Below are 19,997 nucleotides of genomic sequence, written 5' to 3' on the forward strand. Positions count from 1 at the left end.
TAATAATTTTTATTACTGTGGTATCTCTGTAAGCATTACTGGTTTGTTAAGCTAATAGCAAAAGTATTAAAGTTTAAAGAATTACCTGCAATATTCCAGAATGAGGCTTGTGTCCATATCTATATTCTCCACAAGAGCTTTAATGAGGTCTTTCTTTGTTAGAAAATGTTGCCTGAAAACTGGTTGAAAAGAAATCTAGGAATAAAAAGAAAAAAAACAAACCACTAAACTGAAAAGTATCAGAATAAATAAAGACTGCATTGTGACTATTTTTTACTATCCATTTTTATAAAGAAACATTTTCCATAGATCCTCCAATTTTTAATTTTATCACTCAGTCCAACTCGACCATCATTCTGAGATTTCAGGCATATTTGGCTATGGATCCAAAAATCCCTCTGCGCACCCTTAAGCCCTGCCTCTTTGTCAGTAAAGTTTGTTTTTTAGTGATAAAGAGACATCAGTGCCATTAATGCATAAGAATTAGGTTTCAAAACATATACCATTTCAGCAATGGTTATATTCCTGATAAGTCAATAGTTTGCAAATAAAATAAAATGTTTTACATTTATGGTAAGAGTTAAGGATATCAGAAGTGTTTTTTTCTTCCAAAGTAAAAAATAAGGGACACTTACTTTTCCATAATTGGAGTTCTTAAAGCTTGGTATACATGTACAAACATTTTAATATTATCTTTAATCAAACAGCAACAGGAAACAGAAATATGAGGCAAAAGGCAAGGCCTGAAATAGCATAATTGTCAATTAATACTAGATACATGTGAGATGCATAGCTGTCAATGAGAAAGCTAAGTAGATGAAAATGCCAGGCCTCTTGTGTATTTCCTTAAAAATACAGAAAAAGGAAATGGGGCAAAAGATCCTTAACTCTTTGAAAGCACCATGTGTGTACTTTAAATGTTACCAATATTTGAGGCAGTATATATACATCTACTCCCTAAAGTGAAGGAAAATGACATCTTTGTTTTAAAATTTCCAACTGGGTAATCATCAGTATAGGTGAAACTTCATAGCAAGTGCAAAGAATACTCACACCAAGTTTACCAAGACGAATACCCCATTGGGCATCAGTACCAAGTTCACAGAACTTAAGCTCCATTTCCACTTGCTGATAGAGACTGGCCAGCTGAGAGCCCACCAGAGATATTGCCTTAGAAAGAAAAAAAATGGAATTATAATATGCTTATTAGTAAAGTAAATTCTTCTTACACCTTTTGGATGACACTCAATAATAAAACCATATCCTTTCTTTGTGATAAGTGTGTGGATTGTTACATATTGCTCTGTTTGCAGTCATTTCTTCTCATACAACATTTAGGTAATTCAACTTCTCTTATGACACCATAAATTTAGTCTGGCTTTCCTTTGTAAGAAAAGGCCAAAGTTTAGTTATACTTCAGGCGAAACTACTACAAAAGGCAAAACTTAATACAAACCACATCCAAGAGAAGTTTTCTACCTGTTAAACTTGTCCTAAACAAAGAACTATGTTATGGGTCTAGGGCTTCAAACACACTAGAAGTCAGTTCCTGTGACTGCTTAGAAATTTTAAGGAAGAAAAAGTATCAATAATTTGCTACGTTGAACAATGCTTATAATTTGCATATACATTTCACCATTATGTCGCTAGTCAAGGAAAAGCTGGTAGAAGTCATGTGACTTAGCTAAACATTTTTCTGCTAAATCTTTAACTTAAGGTATGTTTCCTTTGGTCTTACCAAAATTTTGTCATAATTCTGCCATGCTTTATCTATGAGCTTCCAGAGATTTTCGAACACTTCATTTTGGGGTAAGAGAGTGCAGTAACCAAATGCCAAGTCAAGATCTACCAGGCGACAATTAAATACCTACAGGAATCAAAAGAAACAAATTCTTCACTATCAAAATAGAATTAAGTACCTGAAGGCGTATATTAATAAATTTCATGATAGATACTACAATTGAACAAGTCTTCCATGAATTTATTTCTAGTAACATAGTTCCAAGCTGTTTGCGTAGTTTTAATGCCCTTTAACACTACCATAAACTTAAGAAAAGCCATTTTAACAAGTTCTACATAGCACAGATTCCTTACCTTCCTTTCTTCTTCTGCATGACTGTTTCATCCTTTTTCTTCAAATCTCCAACATTCCCAATCACCTCCTCACTTTTTAACATACTGAGAAATCACAAGTAACCAGAAGGGAGAGACCCCATCCTCCCACCACCAAGTCTACCAGCCCACCTGCCCCTGAACCTTAATTTCTGCTTCCGTCTAGAAAATTCTTTGGGAAGAAATCTAGAAATCAGAATAGAACAAAACACATACTCCACTGTCCCTGTCCACTGAAGGCCAACCCCTCCACTTGTGCCCTGGACCCCATCCCCTTTCAGCTACTTAAAGCCTTTGCTTCGGCAAAAAGTTGGCCCTGTCTCACTATCATTAATTTCTCCACTTCTCTGGTAGCTCAATACTATACCACCCCTGTCTTTCAAACAAAATCCTTGAATGTCTCCTGTGACTACCTTGTTTCTTTGGTCCCCTTAAAAGCAAACTACTACGGGAAGATTCTTGTCCTACAGTGCTCTCTTGGACCCGACTCAGATTGGCTCTCACTCCCACCACTGCACTGAAACTGTTCTTGCAAAGGTCACGATGACCTCTGTGGCCAAACTCATGGCAATTTCAGTCCCCACCTGACTTCAATTATTAGTGCTCTGGTATACTCCAAAATTTCCGATCACTCCCTTGAAAGTCTCCCTTGAAACTTCAAGGACACCAGACTATCCCAATTTTCCTTCCATTTCACTGGCTGTTTCTTCAGAATCTCCTCTACTGGATTCTCCTCTTCCTGACCTCTATGAATTGTCGTGACCCAAGCCTCAGGGCTCAGCTCTCTCTTTCATCAGTTCAGCTTCCCCACGTGAGAATGCTGATATCTGAGACTTAAACCTACAAAACCAGCAACTCCATATGGTTCAACTTAATACAAACTTCCCATAGGGTACTTGGTACCCATGGCTGTAAGAATCATCTTTAGGCTGATGACTCCCATATTTACCTCCTCAACTAAGAATGACATCTACAACATCTCTAACAATGTTGAGCTTAAACATCTGTAACTAGTTGCCTGATTGACAGTAGCCGAAAAGACCCCAAACTTAGCACACCCAAAACTGAATTCTTTCCTAATTTTCTCCCCCAAATCTGTTTCTCTACCACCCTCTCACCTCAGTAAATGGCACCATAATTCACCCAACTCTTCAGACCAAAAGCCTAGGAGTCAGATCATTACATTCTCCCTTGTTTTATGCCTAATTCACCAGCAAGTCCTGTATGCTCTGCCTACAAAATCTATCCAAATCCCGACTCAATCAAGATGGAGTGAGAAGCTTCACTGCTCCATACCCCCACAGAAGCTTTGAATAACCGGCAAGAATGGGCAGAAACATCTTTTTTGAAACTTCAGAAAATAGTTAAAGGACTAAGTGATAGGGTGAGTCCTGAATCAAGAAAAGAGGCACTAAAAAGAGGTAGGATCTCCTGGTGCCATGGCCTGCACCTCCTTCATCCCTAACTGGTGTGGATCCCCGGTCAGGGCTCCCAGAGTCTCCCTCATGAGCATACTGGGAGCTGGTAATTTTGGCCCCGTCTATCTGGTGATGACTCGAGGGACTCACTATCTCAGAACCTGCCCTGCCTGTAGAAGGGGGCTTACCCAGCTCTCCTACAGAATGCTGTGGGAGAGCAGTCATGTGGCTGCCTGAGGCAAGGGATTGTTGGCTGTAGGACATACAGTGCAGGTCCTGGCACCATGAGGAAACTGTTTCCTAGGGAAGAGGGGACATTCGTACCTGTGTAAACGGGGAAATTCCTAAGGATAAACGTGCATGTGCAGAATGGACCATGGAGGTCCCTGTGCTGTGGCCTGGAACCACTGTCTAAACTCATTGTATGGATAAGCTCTGAAGGAGAGCACTCAAACAGGTCAACCTACAAAGACTGGGAAGGGTGTTTTCTTTTTTTTTTCCTTCTTTTATTTTATTTTGTTAGCTCCTGGCATTCAAGGAAAACTTTATCATAACATTAGCTGGATACAAGCTTAAGGAACAGACAACTCATAGTCTAAATTCCAGTGATAACATATTAAAATATCAAAATGTCCAGGGTACAACAAAAGATTACAAAACATACAAAGAAAAGGGAAGTAATAGCCCAGTTAAAAAAAGAGGACTAAAGCATTAGAAACCACTGATGAGGAAGATCAGACCTGGGATATTCCAGACAAAGATTTTTTAAAAAATAGTCTTAAATATGCTCAAAGAGCTAAAGGAAAACATGGACAAAGAACTAAAGGCAATCAGAATAACAACAGATGAACAGAAAGAGAATATCATAGAGAGGTAGAAATTATGAAAAGAAACCAAACAGTAAAAGAAAGAATAAAGAAACAGAAATTAAAAATTCCCTAGAGGGGTTCAACAGCTGATTGGAGCTGGCAGAAAAAAGAATCAGTGAACTTGAATATAAGACAATTGATATCATCTAGACCAAGAAGCAGAAGGAAGAATGAAGAAAAGTGAATAGAACTTGAGGAACTTGTGGGACAGCATCAAGCATACCAGTATACACATTGTGGAAGTCCCAGAAAAAGAAGAGAGAAAAGCAGCAGAGAATATTCAAGAAACAATGGGTGAAAACCTCCCGAACTTATGAAAGACAGGAATATACATATCCAACATGCTTAATGAACTCCTAACAGGATAAACCCAAATATACCCACACCAAGCCATGTTATAATCAAAGGAACACATCATATCTCATCTCATCTCATCTCATCTCATATCAAAATCAACTGCAAAATGCCAAAGATAAAGAGAGAATTCTGAAAGCTATGACAGAATCAATGTGTCACATACAAGGGAGCCTTAGTAAGATTAAATGCCAATTTCTCATCAAAAAATCATGGAGGCAAGGAGGCAGTGGGAAGACATATTTAAAGTGCTGAAAACAAAAAAATTCCCAATGAAGAATTCTATATTTGGCAAAGCTATCTTTTAAAACTGATGGAGGTATTACAACATTCCCAGATAAACCAAAGTTGAGGAAGTTTGTCACCAGTAGACCAGCCCAATAAGAAATGCTAAAGGAAGTTCTGCAGGTTGAAAGTAAAGAACACCAGACAACTGAATGAAGCCACATGAAGAAAAAAGATCTCCAGTAAAGATAATGACATGGGTAAATATAAATACCAGTACTATTGTATCTTTAATTTGTAACTCCACTTTTTGCTTTTGACAGGATCTAAAAGGCAAATGCATAAATTGTAATGACAAATGGTTTGGATTCAACGTAGAAATATGTTATTTGTGACAAGAACTACATAAAGGTAGTTATGTATGCTATTGAAGTTAAGCTGGTATAAAAGCAAACAAGCTTGTTATAGACTTAGGATGTCAATTTAAGCCCTATGGTAATCACAAAGAAAATATCAGAGAACATGCAAGCTCAAAGAGACAGAAAGTAGAGTACAGGTCACCATGGGTGGGGGGAAGGGGCAAAAGGGAGTTACTGCAAAACGAGGGTGGGGTTTCTATTTGGGGCAAAGGGAAATTTCTAGTAATGGATGATAAGGAGGGTACAGCAACATTGTGAATGTGATTAATCCCACTGGATGGTGTGCTTGGGGGGAGGTTGGGATGGGGAGATCTTTGTTGTATATGTGTTTCCACAACTGAAAAAAAAAAGATGAACTAAGAAGATAATTTAAATGCAATACATGAAACTGATGGCATCTAAGAATGGAGGAGAAAAGGCTCAAAAGGACATTATTGGAACATAAGAAAAAATTGGAATACAGAATGTTAGCTTTACGTCAATGTTAAAATTCTTGGACTTGATAACTGCACTTAAGGTGATTACATAAGTGATATTTTTATTCATAGGAAATATACATGGAAGCATTATGTATTCAAGGATTATGACGTGTGCAACCTGCTGTCAAATATTTAGAAAATATATAGACAGACAGACAGACAGATACAGATAGATGAAAGATAGATACAGCAAAGGAGGCCAAGTGAGATAATTGGTGGCTCTGGCTGTCTGGGAGGTGTGGGGCTATGTTCAAGTTCTCTGCATGGGGTTTGTATTATTTTTGCAGCTATCTTGTAAGTTTGAAATCATTTCAAAGTAAAAAGTTAAAAAAAAAAACAACAACAAAAAACCCATCCCACCACTTTGCATGTTGCTTTCTGTAACACTCAAACCTACATCACCATCTTTTTCTTAGATATCAGTTGCCACTTCCCAATTGGGTCTCCCTCTTTTCACTCCTGCACCTCTATAGTCCATTTTTCCATAGTTCACAGAATAATCTTTACAAAATGTAAATCAGATTAAATTTCTTCTTTGCTGAAAATCCCCCAGTGGCTTCTCATTACATTTTGGATAAAGTTACATTAGCCCATGAGGCCCTAGCAGGACCCAGCCCCTGCCTACTTCAGACTCTCCTCTCCCACCGCTACCCCCTCACTGTACATACTCCAGCCACCGACAAGTGTACTTCTGCCTCAGGGCCTCTGCACTGGCTGTTCCCTCATCTAGAAAGCCCTTCCTCCAGATCTTCACAGCATCATTCCTGCAAGCCATTTAGGTCTCTGCTCAAACATCAGAGATGCTTTCCTTGACCACCTGATCTAAACTAACTCCCCATCTACATCACTTTCTATATCCCCTTATCCTCTTTATTTTTCTTCCCAGCAACTGATATATTATTTATAGGTTTATGTTCTTGTTTATTTTAGAATGTAAGGTTCATGTGTGACACAAGACTCATGATTAAGCAAATTTTCATCTCATATTGTGAGTGGCCATCACAAGGCAAAATATGGCATTGAGTCAAAGTCGCTATCCTCTAGACAAAGAAAATACAAAAGGAAAAATGGGAGAAAATTCTAGAAAATATGCAAAATGTCAAGGAATTCCCATGAAGCATAAGTTAAAAAAAATCCAGGATCCAGAGAACTGCAAAGAGAAATGCACAGAGCTACTACCAGGAACTTAAACATCATTGTGCAACCACACAGTAAAGATTATTCCAAATTAAAGGAGACTAAACAGATGATTACTAAATGTAGTACATCAGGGGTTGGCACATTTTTTTTTTAAGTAGCTAGATAGTAAATACTTTAGGCTTGCAGGCCATATAGTCTCTGCTGCAACTAATAATGTATGCTCTTGTAGTGAAAAAGCAGCCATAGAGCATACATAAATTAATGGATGGGGCTGTGTTCCAAGAAAACTTTATTTGCAAAATTAGGTAGCCTGCCTTGCTGGCCATAGTTTGCTGTCCCCTGTAATATATGATCCTGAACTAAATCTTGTACTGAAATGGAAAAAAAATGCTATAAAGGACATTATTGGGTCAATAGACAAAATCGGAATATGGACAGCAAATATAAGTATTGTGTCACTATTAAACGCAATGAAGCTGATAACTGCACTGTGGTTATGTAAGAGAATAATCTTACTCCTGGGAAGCAAACACTGAAGTAAAGAGACATGATGTATACAACTTACTCCTAAGTGGTCAGAAAATAATAATATAAAATATAAAATGATCTTAGAAAGAGAGTGCACATGACAGCGAATGATAAAGCAATTGTTGAACCTAGATAAAGGGTATACAGAGTTCTTTGTACTATTCTTACAAATTTCCTGAAACTTCGATTTATTTCCAAATAAAAAGTTAAAAAAAAAAGTGATCTGACAATTGGAAACTTAAATGTCCAATACAATAATTTTTTTTCCCACCAAGAGTCTATTAGAACTTTTTAAAAAATATAAACTAATGAAAAAATAGGCATTTTTGGAACAGAAATCGTGGAATAGAAATAAATTACACCTAGAATAATTGGAATGCATTCCCCTAGTAACTAAAACCAGGGACCAGAAGCAGAAAAGGCTGACTACCATTCCTAACCCCCCCAACAGAATTTCAATTACCACCATGAAAAATAGCAACAACGATTAGCTATAATACAGGTTCTTGAATAGTAGAACAAAGCTATACTGAATCATAAACTAGTGAATTATATGCACTGTTGACAATTAAAAAGAAAAAGAAGTTACCAAAAACAGATACTCACTTTGTGTAATAGGGTTGTAGCGTTTGCCCTGATAAACATAACAGCTTTTTCTTTCAATTCCTTAACAACATGCTTTGATTTAATGAGTGTGGTCTCTCCAAACACCTTACAGGAAACAAACAAACAAAAAAAAGAATCATTAGGTCAACTTCTATGATTCAATTCAATTTCTTTTTTTAAATACTAAGAAACTTTGAAAATTCATCGCTCTATGCAAAAAGTATTGGCATCTAATTGAACGGGCTGAGCCCTCCATCAGGGGGCTTTCCCCTGTGAGGCTAGTTGCTGCAAGGGAGAGGCGAAGCCCACTTATAATGTGCCTAGGAGCCCCCTCCAGAGAGCCTCTTTGTTGCTCAGATGTGGCCCCCCCTCTCTCTAAGCCCACATGGCAGGTGAACTCACTACCCTCCCCACTATGTGGGACGTGACAGCCAAGGGTGTAAATCCCCCTGGCAATGCGGGAAATGACTCCTGGAGATGAGCCTGGACCCAGCACTGTGGGAATGAGAGGATCTTCTTGACCAAGAGGGGAAAGAGAGATGAAGCAAATCAGGGTTCCAGTGGCTGAGAGATTACAAATGGAGTCAAGAGGTCACTCTGGAGGGTATTCCTATGTGCTATATATATAAACATCACCTTTTAGTCTTTAGTGTGTTAGAATGGCTAGAGGGAAATACCTGAAGCTGTCAAACTGCAACCCAGTGACCCTGATTCTCAAAGATGATTGTATAACTATGCATCTTGCACAGTGTGTGACTGTGTGACTGTGAAAACCCTGTGGCTCACACTCCCTTTATCCAGTGTATGGACAGATGAGTAGGAAAATGGGGACAAAAATTAGATGAAGATTAGGATGGGATGGAGGGGATGGAAAGAGTTAGGGGTTCTTTTTTGCTTTTATTTTTATTTTGTAGTAAGAAAAAGTTTCAAAAATTAATTCTGGTGATGAGCGTACAACTGCATGATGGTGCTATAAATAACTGATTGTACCCTGTAGATGACTGTAGGGTGTGTGAATATATCTCAATTAAACTGTATTTTAAAAAGTAAATGAACAATGGGGGGGAAGGAGGGGAATGGGATGTTTTGGATGTTCTTTTTTATTTTAATTTATTTTTTGGAGTAATGAAAATGTTCAAGGTTTGACTGTGGTGATGAAAGCATAACTATATGGGGATACTGTGAAACAGATTGTACATTTTGAATGATTGTATGTTATGTGATTACATCTCAATAAAATTGCAAAAAAAAAGTACTGGCATCTAATCTATAATGACAGAAAGCTGAGGCTGGTGGGGGTGGGGGATCAACTGGGAAAAGAGCAAAAAAGAACATTTGAAATTAGTCTGTTTCTTGAGTGTATTGGTGAGACGGTATATACATTGGCTGATACATTTAAAACATGCACTTTAGTTATGAAAGTTATACTTCAATAAAGATCTTTTAAAACTTGGCATTTAATAAATACGAACAGAGTAGCAGAAATGAAGGCAAACCCCTCTGTGACTCAGATCCATAAGCAAGCTATCAACAGGTAGTTTGTCTTCTAGAATCTTTTAAATCATGCTGCCAACAGAGGAAATAATTACAGTAATTTGGGTCACAATAAAACAAACAGCTGACTCATCTATGAGACCTAATGTGGTAGAGTCAAAAGTGCACAAGACTTGGAGTCAGATGAGTTGCCACTTACAGCCTAATCCCTTGGGCAACTTATTTTATTTTTCCATTTGCAAAATGGTGACTCTCAGGTTGTACTTAAGACTGAATACAAAAATGAGTACAAGCTCCTGGAATTACAGCTGAATCTTGGTACACTCAAATGTTTTTCAAATCTCACAAATTATCAGCTTCATGTTACATAGCCAAGATATGAAAAACGTGTACTCCAAATTCCTTTGTTTGGCAGTTTTTTAAGATTCATATTCACTGAAGTCAAAGTATTTGTTCTCAATACTGTACCTTCTCACTCAGACTGGCATTCATGAAGTTTGACACAGAGTGCTGAAGACAGGTACCAAACGAACCAACTACAAATCTCAGGGCCAGTTCCCACTGGCTAGACTCCTGAAGGTTCTGAAGCAGGGCAGAGATGGAACTTATAACAGGCAAAATAAGGCTGTCTCCTGGGAAATGATAAAAGAATTCTGAGAATATATTTCAATATTTAGATTACTTTTAAACAAAGAAAGATCATATGATTGGAAAGTGTTTTCAGGGACAGCCTACTTCTTCAATGCAGGTAACTGTCATGGAATTCATTCTCCAAGTTAGTTAATGATAAAATTAACAGGAAGCATGACGCAAACTAGAAAATAACTAAGTCTGCTAGATAAGGAGATGTTTTTATTGTAATTTGCCTATTGTAATGGAGATGCATAAATCATTAGCTAATGAAAACTATTTCTCCATTTGAAAAACCAAAATTTATGAACAGATTCATAAAAGTTAATGCTATAAGCCAAAGGACACAATCTACCGATCCTTTTTAAAGGAATAACAATAAACTAAGTATTATAATAAGGATATTAACTCAAATTCATATTTAAGATTTCAAGGAATTTCTCTAGTTGTATATTTACAAAATCTTAATACAATCTACATATTTCTGATGACAAATACCTTCACTAATTGAGCAGTATGGCAAACTTGAGGAATCCAAGGAATGTCTCTTGTTTTCTACAAAAGAGAATAAATTCAATAGCACTAAATAAGAGATTTTTAAATATTGTGCTATTATAAAAATGTTTTAAAGCAAACTTTTATTTAAGAAAACAAACTTTTAATTTTTCTTAAAAGTAAAGTAAAATATAAATGCAGAAAAATGCAGATAAATATACAACTTGATAAATTCTAACAAACTGAATACATCCATGTAGCAGCATTCAAGTCAACAAACGGAACATTACCAGCTCCCCTCAAGCCTCCATGGTCCCCTTCCAGTTACCCACCCCCAAGGGTAACCACTACTCTGACTTCTAACTGCACGGTTTCGTTTATGCCTTTTTTCCCCCATATGTAAATGGAATCATATCGTGTGCATTCTATTTGTGTCTCACTTCTTTTGCTCAAACGTATGCCTGTGACATTCATCCATATTATCATCCTGGTCCCAAACTTCTACATTTTTTATTTTTCTGTACATTTTTAAAATTGTGAAATGTAACCTATATACAGAAAAGTGATTATTTTCAAAGTATGATTTAACAAGTAGTTAGCAAATTTCAAAGAATGTTCTGGGTTACAGTTCAGCCATTTCAGGTATTTCCTTATTGTGCAGTATAACATATATACAGAAATGTGGTGACTTTCAACATATAATTTAATAAATAGTTATAGAGCAAATTTTGAAGCTTGTTATGTTATAGTTCCACCATTTCAGTCATTCCTGCTAGCTATTCTAGTACCCTAGAAACTAAAAAAAACATTATTTATATAAAGATTCAGTATTTGTAATCCTTTGTTGAATCCTATCTTGTCAGTTACTACCCCTCTTTCATTTGATGACTGTCTCAATATTCAGGGGTATCTGAGCAGTGTCCACCCTAACTTGTTCATATTAAAAAGAGGTGTCAACAGTATGGGGAAGGGGGTGCATCTGGTTGAAGCACAGGCTGTTGCCTGTGGCCAAACCTCTACATTTTTTTTTTTAATAATTCAATTTTATTGAGATATAGTCACATACCACGGAGTCATACAAAGCGTACAATCAATTGTTCACAGTACCATTATAAAGTTGTGCGTTCATCACCAAAATTAATTTTTGAACATTTTCATTAACCACACACACAAAAGTAATAAGAATAAAAATTAAAGTAAAAAAGAACACTGGGTGCCTTTTTTTTTTTTTTGCCCCCATTTTGCTACTTATCCATCCATACACTGGACAAAGGGGAGGGTGATCCACATGGCTTTCCCAATCACATTGTCACCCCTCACAAGCTACACTGTTACACAATCATCTTCAAGATTCAAGGGTTCTGGGTTGTAGTCTGATAGTTTCAGGTATTTACTGCTAGCTATTCCAATTCATTAGAACCTAAAAAGGGTTGTCTATACTGTGCGTAAGAGTGCCCACCAGAGCGACCTCTCGGCTCCTTTTAGAATCTCTCTGCCACTGAAACTTATTTCGTTTCATTTCACATCCCCTTTTTGTTCAAGAAGCAAACCTCTATATTTTAAACTTTGATTAACCTGAAATATATAGAAAATAATGACACAAACGAGATTTACCTGCTAGAGGAACAAATGATGAAATCAATTCATAAATAACAGGTAGCACCATTTGTGATTCAAGAACAATTCCATCCTCGTTGAAGAAATCACTGTATGACCACTCCTCATATGGATCTTTATGAGTTCCAAAAGAAGTCTAAATACCAAATCACACAGAAAAGACACAAATAAGTACACTGCAAAGTGGAGAGATCATCTTCAACAAGCTGAGCCAGAATCAGACATATTAGAGCCAAACGCAGAACTCAAGGTCAAATACAACTATGTAGTCTGTTGCTTTTCCCTAATGGCTTATGTATGATAAGGCACTTTAAATTAAACAGTTATTCTAAATTAAGTACCAGGTCCAAAGAGGCCTTACTTGAGGCCCAATTTTCAGAAAATAGTGCAAACTAAAGCCAATAAATGTAACAGAAAAAGAAAGAAGTAGTCTCATGCCTTTCAGCAGTCTTCTAGTTTAGAATAAGAAAATACAAGAGGTAGATTCAGTATTTTTTGTAAACTTTGTGATTTAAAATTGGCACTTTATCGGTCGGCAAGGGTTTTATTTAAGGAAAAGAAATTCAAAAGTACTTTACTTTCATTAAAATCCCACAGTCATCCATTTGGCACTGTCTGGAAAGCTCCACTGCCATTAAAGTATATTTACATAGTTCTAAAGCATCTGGTAAAAAATCTGAAAGAAAACGGAGAAAAATCATTAAACTGATATTTTGTGTGTTTAGAATAAACAACCACCTCTTAATAATTATCATTAAAAATTCTAAGGAAGGCCAAAAGGAGACAAAAAGGTTTTCTTCTAGCTTTGAAATCCTAAATAACACAGTTCAACATTTTTCTTAAACTTGGCTTGAGTGTAAGATCAGATACTGGGAGGCAAGGAATTTCACAATCCTATAAAAGTAGATACTGTCAATAGCCAGCAATGACATTGCTTACTGTTTTGAAGTATTTAATAATAATAATACTCAAAAGAGAATCAATTTTAACCATCTCTTTGTAAAATGGAGAAAATATCTATTGTCTAGTTACTATATTGTTCAATTGCAAAGAGACAGTATTTGGGAGAGAAATCTGAAATGAACCATAGAAGATAAAACATTGTATTACAAATTATTTTGTCACCTGGACTGCAGATGGTGGCTGCTTGGCATGCTAGATCATGTATCTCTGAAGGAAGATCTATTCCTATAGGTATTTTCATTGGGATATCATTAGCCAACATATGACAAAGCTTTTGACATGACAAAAAGAGCAACGTTCCTGTGTCTGCGTTGTAGTGATACTTAAACAAGTCTCTGGAGGAAACAAAGTGTCAGTATCTAGAATACCCATACTGAAAGCAAGTGCATTTGCCTTTTTTCAATTAATAAATAAACATCATCACAATACTTAAAATGTCTTTCAAACATTTCCATGGTATATAATGTGCTTTTTCAACTTCAGATTCCATTAAATGTCAAAGTACACAGCATGCTAAACTCAACATCTACATCACCTATCTATGTAATATTCGTTATTTTCTTTGCATGCTACTACCTTATCACTTCAAACTAAGAGAGTGGTATCTCTGTGAAAATCAAAGTGTCACTGGCACTAACCATATTACCCAAGAAATGCATGAAGCAAATGCTAATTTTGGACAGGGGTACACAGCATGAAGATCCAGAAGATTCACCTGCATTTTCTCAGTGCTGTTTCGACCTCCCCGTCGTTTAAGGCTCTCAAAGTCAGCTCTGCCTCCAGCTCCTGTTTGGACACCTGCAGAGCCAGCGCCTGTCTGTGCAGCTTTGATTCAGTGCTCAGGCTCTTCGCCTCAGCAGCCATGGGTTCTGGGGTCCGCCTGGGTTTGTGTTTGGCCTGGGCAGCTTCATGAGCTTTAATGTGCTGTTCACGGAGATCTGCCACCAGGGAACTGTTACTGTAATCTTCAAACGAAAGAAAGACCTCAAAGTTCTCCTATAGCAAAGACAAGCAAGACAAAGTCAAGTCTCTTCAGTTCATCTATTGCTAAAAAATCACTGTTATCTTTCAAACGAGCACTCCATCATAAGTTAGGAATTCAATATATCTTCATATTTCAAGATATAAAGGTATCAACACTTACAAAAACTTTGGAAAGTAAGAAAATAAAATTTTGACCTATGGTTTCTCAACTTCAACACTACTGACATTTTGGGCAAGATAATTCTTTGTTGTAGGGAGCTGTCCTATGAATTGCAGGATGTTCAGCAGCTCTGGTCTCAAGATGCCAGTGACACTCCCCCATTTGTGACAATCAAAAATATCTCCAACAAATGTGCCCTAGTGGGAAAATCTCCCCCACCTCCACCTCTTGACCTAATAAACTTTGCCCATTTTCTTATTGTTTCCTTTCAGTTTCTTTCACCAGTATTTTTGGCTGCACGTATACTTCCATATATTACCTTCCACTTAGCATTATGTCATTTCCCTTTTTCCCTGTTCTTTCATACACTTCATAATATCATTTCTTATGGTTGTATAATATATAATCTATGGTAGAGTCAATATTTATAAAATGTTATAAAATTTTGAAACTTGATACTTTCCCCCATACAATATTATTCATCTTTTCCTAAAGGGATGTATCATGCAGAAATAAATACAAGAACTCACTATTGACATTTACTCTAGATATGCTGTTGAAGACATTATTCATTATTTCCCACAGTATCCTCTATATTTGGAACCAGAAGAGATATTTCCCTATTGATTTCTTCATATATAATTGCTTCCCTTTTTCAACTATGACCAGAAACCTCAGAGTAAAAGTGAATCACAAAGTATATAAAACCTTAAAGGAAGAAAAACATCTCTGGGAGGATCCAAAAGAAACTGGTAACAGTGGTTGAATGGCTGGAGTGTCAGGGTAGGAAGACATTTCTAACTGGAGACTCTTTTAAACCTTTTGAATTATGTATCATGTACATGCTTAACCTATTCAAAAGTAAGCAAAACATAGGCACAATTAAACCTCTTCTTTGTAAAGGATTAACCCACCAAGAGCTCACTTCTAATGCATGTTATCCCAAACAAAAGCAGTTTTTGTGTTCAATATACTTAATGACATTTAAAGGATATTATTTTTTATTTTTAATAATTTTATTGCAAGTGTTAAATACTGGTGAGAAAGTATTACATAAGAATGAGCGAGGACACTGAAGTCAGGCAGGACAGGGTCTGCACAGTGACTCCACAGTCAATAGCTGTATCAATGTGAGCAAGTTAGTTCATGCTTCCCGAGCGCTATTTTCCTCATTTACAGAGTGAAGACAACCTGTGCCTAGCAAGGTTGATGGGAACATTACAGATATACACCAGATGTGGCACAATAATTGTTCAATAAATGGTAGCATGATAAATATACATGACTTTGCTAGATACAACCATTGCTTAGCAATACTAATTTTGAATTTCCAGTTGACCAAGACGGCAGCATAAGATGTTCCAGGGCGTCATTCCCCCATAGAAAATATGAACAACTAGCAAAACCTTGGAAAGCCATTTTCCTCCAAACTCCAGAAAACAGATAAAGGGTTTCAGTAACCGAGTGAGTGCTGAATCAAGAAAATCACAGCTTTAAAAAAGGCAGGAGAGCTCCAGGTGCCCTTGATAGTCTCTCCACCATACCCTCCCCAGTGCAGTGTGGAGTTTCTCCCGTAGGGAGTGGAGGGGGCATTCAGATTCCTGTAAACGGGGGAATTCCTAAGACCACTAGCAAGCACACGCCCAGGACAAGTCTCCGGCTCAGAAAAGACTGAGAGGCCCTCGCACTTCACTCTTGACTCTGGCTGATCTTGACAGGAAGGCTAAACACTGAAGGAGGGGACCAGGGAACACAGAGCCAATTTACAAAGATGGTGAAAGGTGTTTTTTGCTTGATTTGTTAATTTTTCTTAACTTCTGACACCCAAGGAAATCTCTATCATATGTAGCTGAATACAAACTTAAGGGACAGACAGAGACTACATCCCAGTGTTAACAACATTAAAATATTAAAATGTGAGCAACCAAAGAACAAATAGACAAATGGGATCTCCTCAAAATTAAACACTTTTGTACATCAAAGGACTTTGTCAGAAAAGTAAAAAGGCAGCCTACACAATGGGAGATGATGTTTGGAAACCACATATCAGATAAGGGTTTAATATCCCGAATATATAAAGGAATCCTGCATCTCAATAACAGAAAGACAAACAATCCAATTAAAAAATGGGCAAAAGACATGAACAGACATTTTTCTGAAGAGGAAACACAAATGGCTCAAAAGCATATGAAAAAATGCTCAACTTCACTGGCTATTAAGGAAATGCAAATCAAAACCACAATGAGATATCATCTCACACCTGCCAGAATGGCCATTATCCAAAAAACAGAAAATGATAAGTGCTGGAGAGGATGTGGAGAAAGAGGCACACTTATTCACTGTTGGTGGGAATGCAGAATGGTGCAACCACTCTGGAAGACAGTATGGAGGTTCCTCAGGAAGCTAAATATAGATTTGCCATATGACCCAGCTATTCCATTGCTGGGTATATACTCAGAGGAACTGAAACTTAAGACACAAACAGACATTTGTAAACCAATGTTTATTGCAGCATTATTCACAATTGCCAAGAGATGGAAACAGCCCAAATGTCCGTCAAAGGACAAGTGGATAAACAAACTGTGGTATATACACATGATGGAATATTATGCAGCTGTAAGACAGAACAAAGACATGGATCATGTAATAATGTGGATGAACCTTGAGGACATTATGTTGAGTGAAGTTATCCAGAAACAAAAGGACAGATTCTGTATGGTCTCACTAATATGAACAGACATTAATGAACAAACTTTGGGAGTTAAAAGCTGACAACACAGGCGACCAGGAGATAGAAAGAGGGCAGAGATCAGCCATTTGATGCTGAAGGACTACAGAATGTTTAGGATTGATTGCATAGATCCAGAAATAGATAGCATAATACTGTGTGATGGTAGCACGGTATTGTAAGTACACTGAACAAAGATGTCTGTGAGTAAAGCTGAAAGAGGTGGGAAAGGAGAATGTATGACACCAGAGGTAAAGATAGATGATAAAGACTGGGACTGTATAACGTGGCAAAAACTGGAGTGGCCAATGACTGTTACTAAATATACAAATATAAAAATGTTTTTGCATGTGGGAAAGCAAATGAATGTCAACCATGTAGAAATTTGAAAAAGGGATGGTATTCAGGAAAAAACAATCAAAGCAAACTGGAGTCTATGGTCAACAGTAACATTGTAATATACCTCCATTAAATGTAACAAAGGCAATATGCCAATGCTAAATGTATACGAGAGGGGGATATAGGGGAGTAACATGGGATTCTTGGTAGTGGTGTTATTTACTGTCCTTAGTAGTATATTGTATTGTATGACATGTTATTTTTCTTTTTATCATTTTTTCTTATTGCTTAAAAAAAAAAAAAACAATTTTTCTTGTAGTAATCAGTATGTTCAAGTGCTGATTGTGGTAATAAATGTACAACTTTATAATGATACCATGAACAACTGATTGTACACTGTGGATAAATGTATGGTATGTGAATATAACTCTATAAAATTGTAGGAAAATATATATATAGGAGTAAAAGTGTTGGAGAAAACATGGTGAGAGGGATGATGCCTCACCAATATGGACTAACTACAATGTGTAAACTCATAATTGAATCTTAGAACATAGCCTAACGTGGACACAATAATTGTAATAGTCCCTAGATTGTAAGCTCTTACAGCAGTTAACTCTATCCCTGAATTGTAAGGCCTATCTCTAAACTTTGAGATGGTGATCCCCTAGCGTATAACCTGATTGGTCTCCGGAACAATGCATATTTCTGAGACATCTGAAACTCAGACCTAGAGCTCGGCAGATATGAATGTCAGTATTAGTGCATACAGCCACTGTCAAAAAAAAAAAAGGTGAAAAAGAGCCCAGACTTCAATTAGTGATATGAATGAAGCAGGTCTGGTTAAGACCAGGGCAAGCCAGGCCAAAAGATAAAGGTTGAAACTGATTGTGTTTTAAAACTTCAACTTTCATATGAGACCAAGGGAATAGATATCTATTTGGTACAGGATCTAAATTTTCTAAACGGTACAACTCTACAGTCGATTTGTTCAAACACCACAATTGCATGGAACTTTGAATAGGAAGTGAGATACGTTAGGTTAGTATAGGCTGGAGTGAAATAGTGACACATCCTAGAGTAATTTGGGCAGATAATAAAAAACATATTTACAGCCTCCCCTTCCCCAGCCCCGAGGATCTGGGGGAAGGTGCGGATGTGTTGGACATCCTCACCTGGACTGGTGTTGATGTTGTCACAAACATTGGGACTGGCGGTTTGATGTGCTGAGCCCTCGAGCAAGGGACTTGCCCTTATGAAGCTCATTACCACAAAGGAGAGTCTAAAGTTGTATGTAATGGTGCCTAAGAGTCTCCCCCTGAGTACCTCTTTGTTGCTCAGATGTGGCCCTCTCTCTCCCTAACTGAGCCATCTCGACAGGTGAACTCGCTGCCCTCCCCCCTACGTGGGACCCGACTCCCAGGGGTGTAAATCTCTCCGGCAAAGCAGAGTATGACTCCCAGGCATGAATGTGGACCCGGCATCGTGGGACTGAGAGTATCTTCTTGACCAAAAGGGGGATGCAAAATGAGACGAAATAGTTTCAGTGGCTGAGAGATTCCAAATGGAGTCGAGAGGTCATTCTGGTAGACATTCTTATGCACTATATAGATAACACCTCTTAGGCTTTAATGTATTGGAATAGCTAGAAGTAAATACCTGAAACTATCAAACTCCAACCCAGCAGTCTGCACTCCTGAAGACAATTATATAATAATGTAGATTACAAGGGGTGACAGCGTGATTGTGAAGACCTTGTGGATCACACCCCCTTTATCTAGTGTATGGATGAGTGGAGGAATGGGGATAAAAACTAAAGGACAAATGGGGTGGGATGGGGGGATGATTTGTGTGTTCTTTTTTCACTTTTATTTTTTATTCTTGTTCTGGTTCTTTCTGATGTAAGGAAAATGTTCAGAGATAGATTGTGGTGATGAACGCATAACTATGTTTTCATACTGTGGACAGTGGATTGTATATCATGGATGATTGTATGGTGTGTGAATGTGTTTCAATAAAACTGAATTTAATAAAAAAATATTAAAATGTATAGTGCGGACTCTTCCTCTGAAATGAAGGGCCACTGGAAGATTCACGCAGAGGAGTAAGATGATCTAACAAATATTAAAAGGATCACTCTGGATCCATGGGCAGGCGGGGCAAGATGGCAGACTGGTGAGCTGTATGTTTTAGTTACTCCTCCAGGAAAGTAGGTAAAAAGCCAGGAACTGCGTGGACTGGACACCACAGAGCAATCTGTCTTTGGGCATACTTCATACAACACTCATGAAAACGTGGAACTGCTGAGATCAGCGAAATCTGTAAGTTTTTGCGGCCAGGGGACCCGCGCCCCTCCCTGCCAGGCTCAGTCCCGGGGGAGGAGGGGCTGTCAGCTCCAGGAAGGAGAAGGGAGAATTGCAGTGGCTGCTCTCATCGG

General features: G+C 37.6%; 1 protein-coding gene across 3 annotated transcripts in view; it reads right to left on the reverse strand.

The window, feature by feature from the left end:
* The window catches only part of KNTC1 (kinetochore associated 1), a 103,456-nt gene that overhangs the window by 30,438 nt on the left and 53,021 nt on the right, over positions 1 to 19,997 (reverse strand). For all 3 annotated transcript variants that reach the window (XM_037816713.1, XM_037816714.1, XM_037816715.1), the window contains 10 exons: positions 14,065 to 14,345; positions 13,512 to 13,684; positions 12,965 to 13,062; positions 12,384 to 12,522; positions 10,773 to 10,829; positions 10,113 to 10,276; positions 8,151 to 8,255; positions 1,739 to 1,867; positions 1,054 to 1,170; positions 86 to 195 (listed from right to left, as the gene is read on the reverse strand). In XM_037816713.1, the coding sequence (XP_037672641.1) occupies positions 86 to 195; positions 1,054 to 1,170; positions 1,739 to 1,867; positions 8,151 to 8,255; positions 10,113 to 10,276; positions 10,773 to 10,829; positions 12,384 to 12,522; positions 12,965 to 13,062; positions 13,512 to 13,684; positions 14,065 to 14,345 (1,373 nt within the window). The remainder of the gene's footprint in view (positions 1 to 85; positions 196 to 1,053; positions 1,171 to 1,738; positions 1,868 to 8,150; positions 8,256 to 10,112; positions 10,277 to 10,772; positions 10,830 to 12,383; positions 12,523 to 12,964; positions 13,063 to 13,511; positions 13,685 to 14,064; positions 14,346 to 19,997) is intronic.

This window comes from Choloepus didactylus, chromosome 23 (genome assembly GCF_015220235.1).
Source record: "Choloepus didactylus isolate mChoDid1 chromosome 23, mChoDid1.pri, whole genome shotgun sequence".
In the NCBI taxonomy this organism is placed as follows: domain Eukaryota; kingdom Metazoa; phylum Chordata; class Mammalia; order Pilosa; family Megalonychidae; genus Choloepus; species Choloepus didactylus.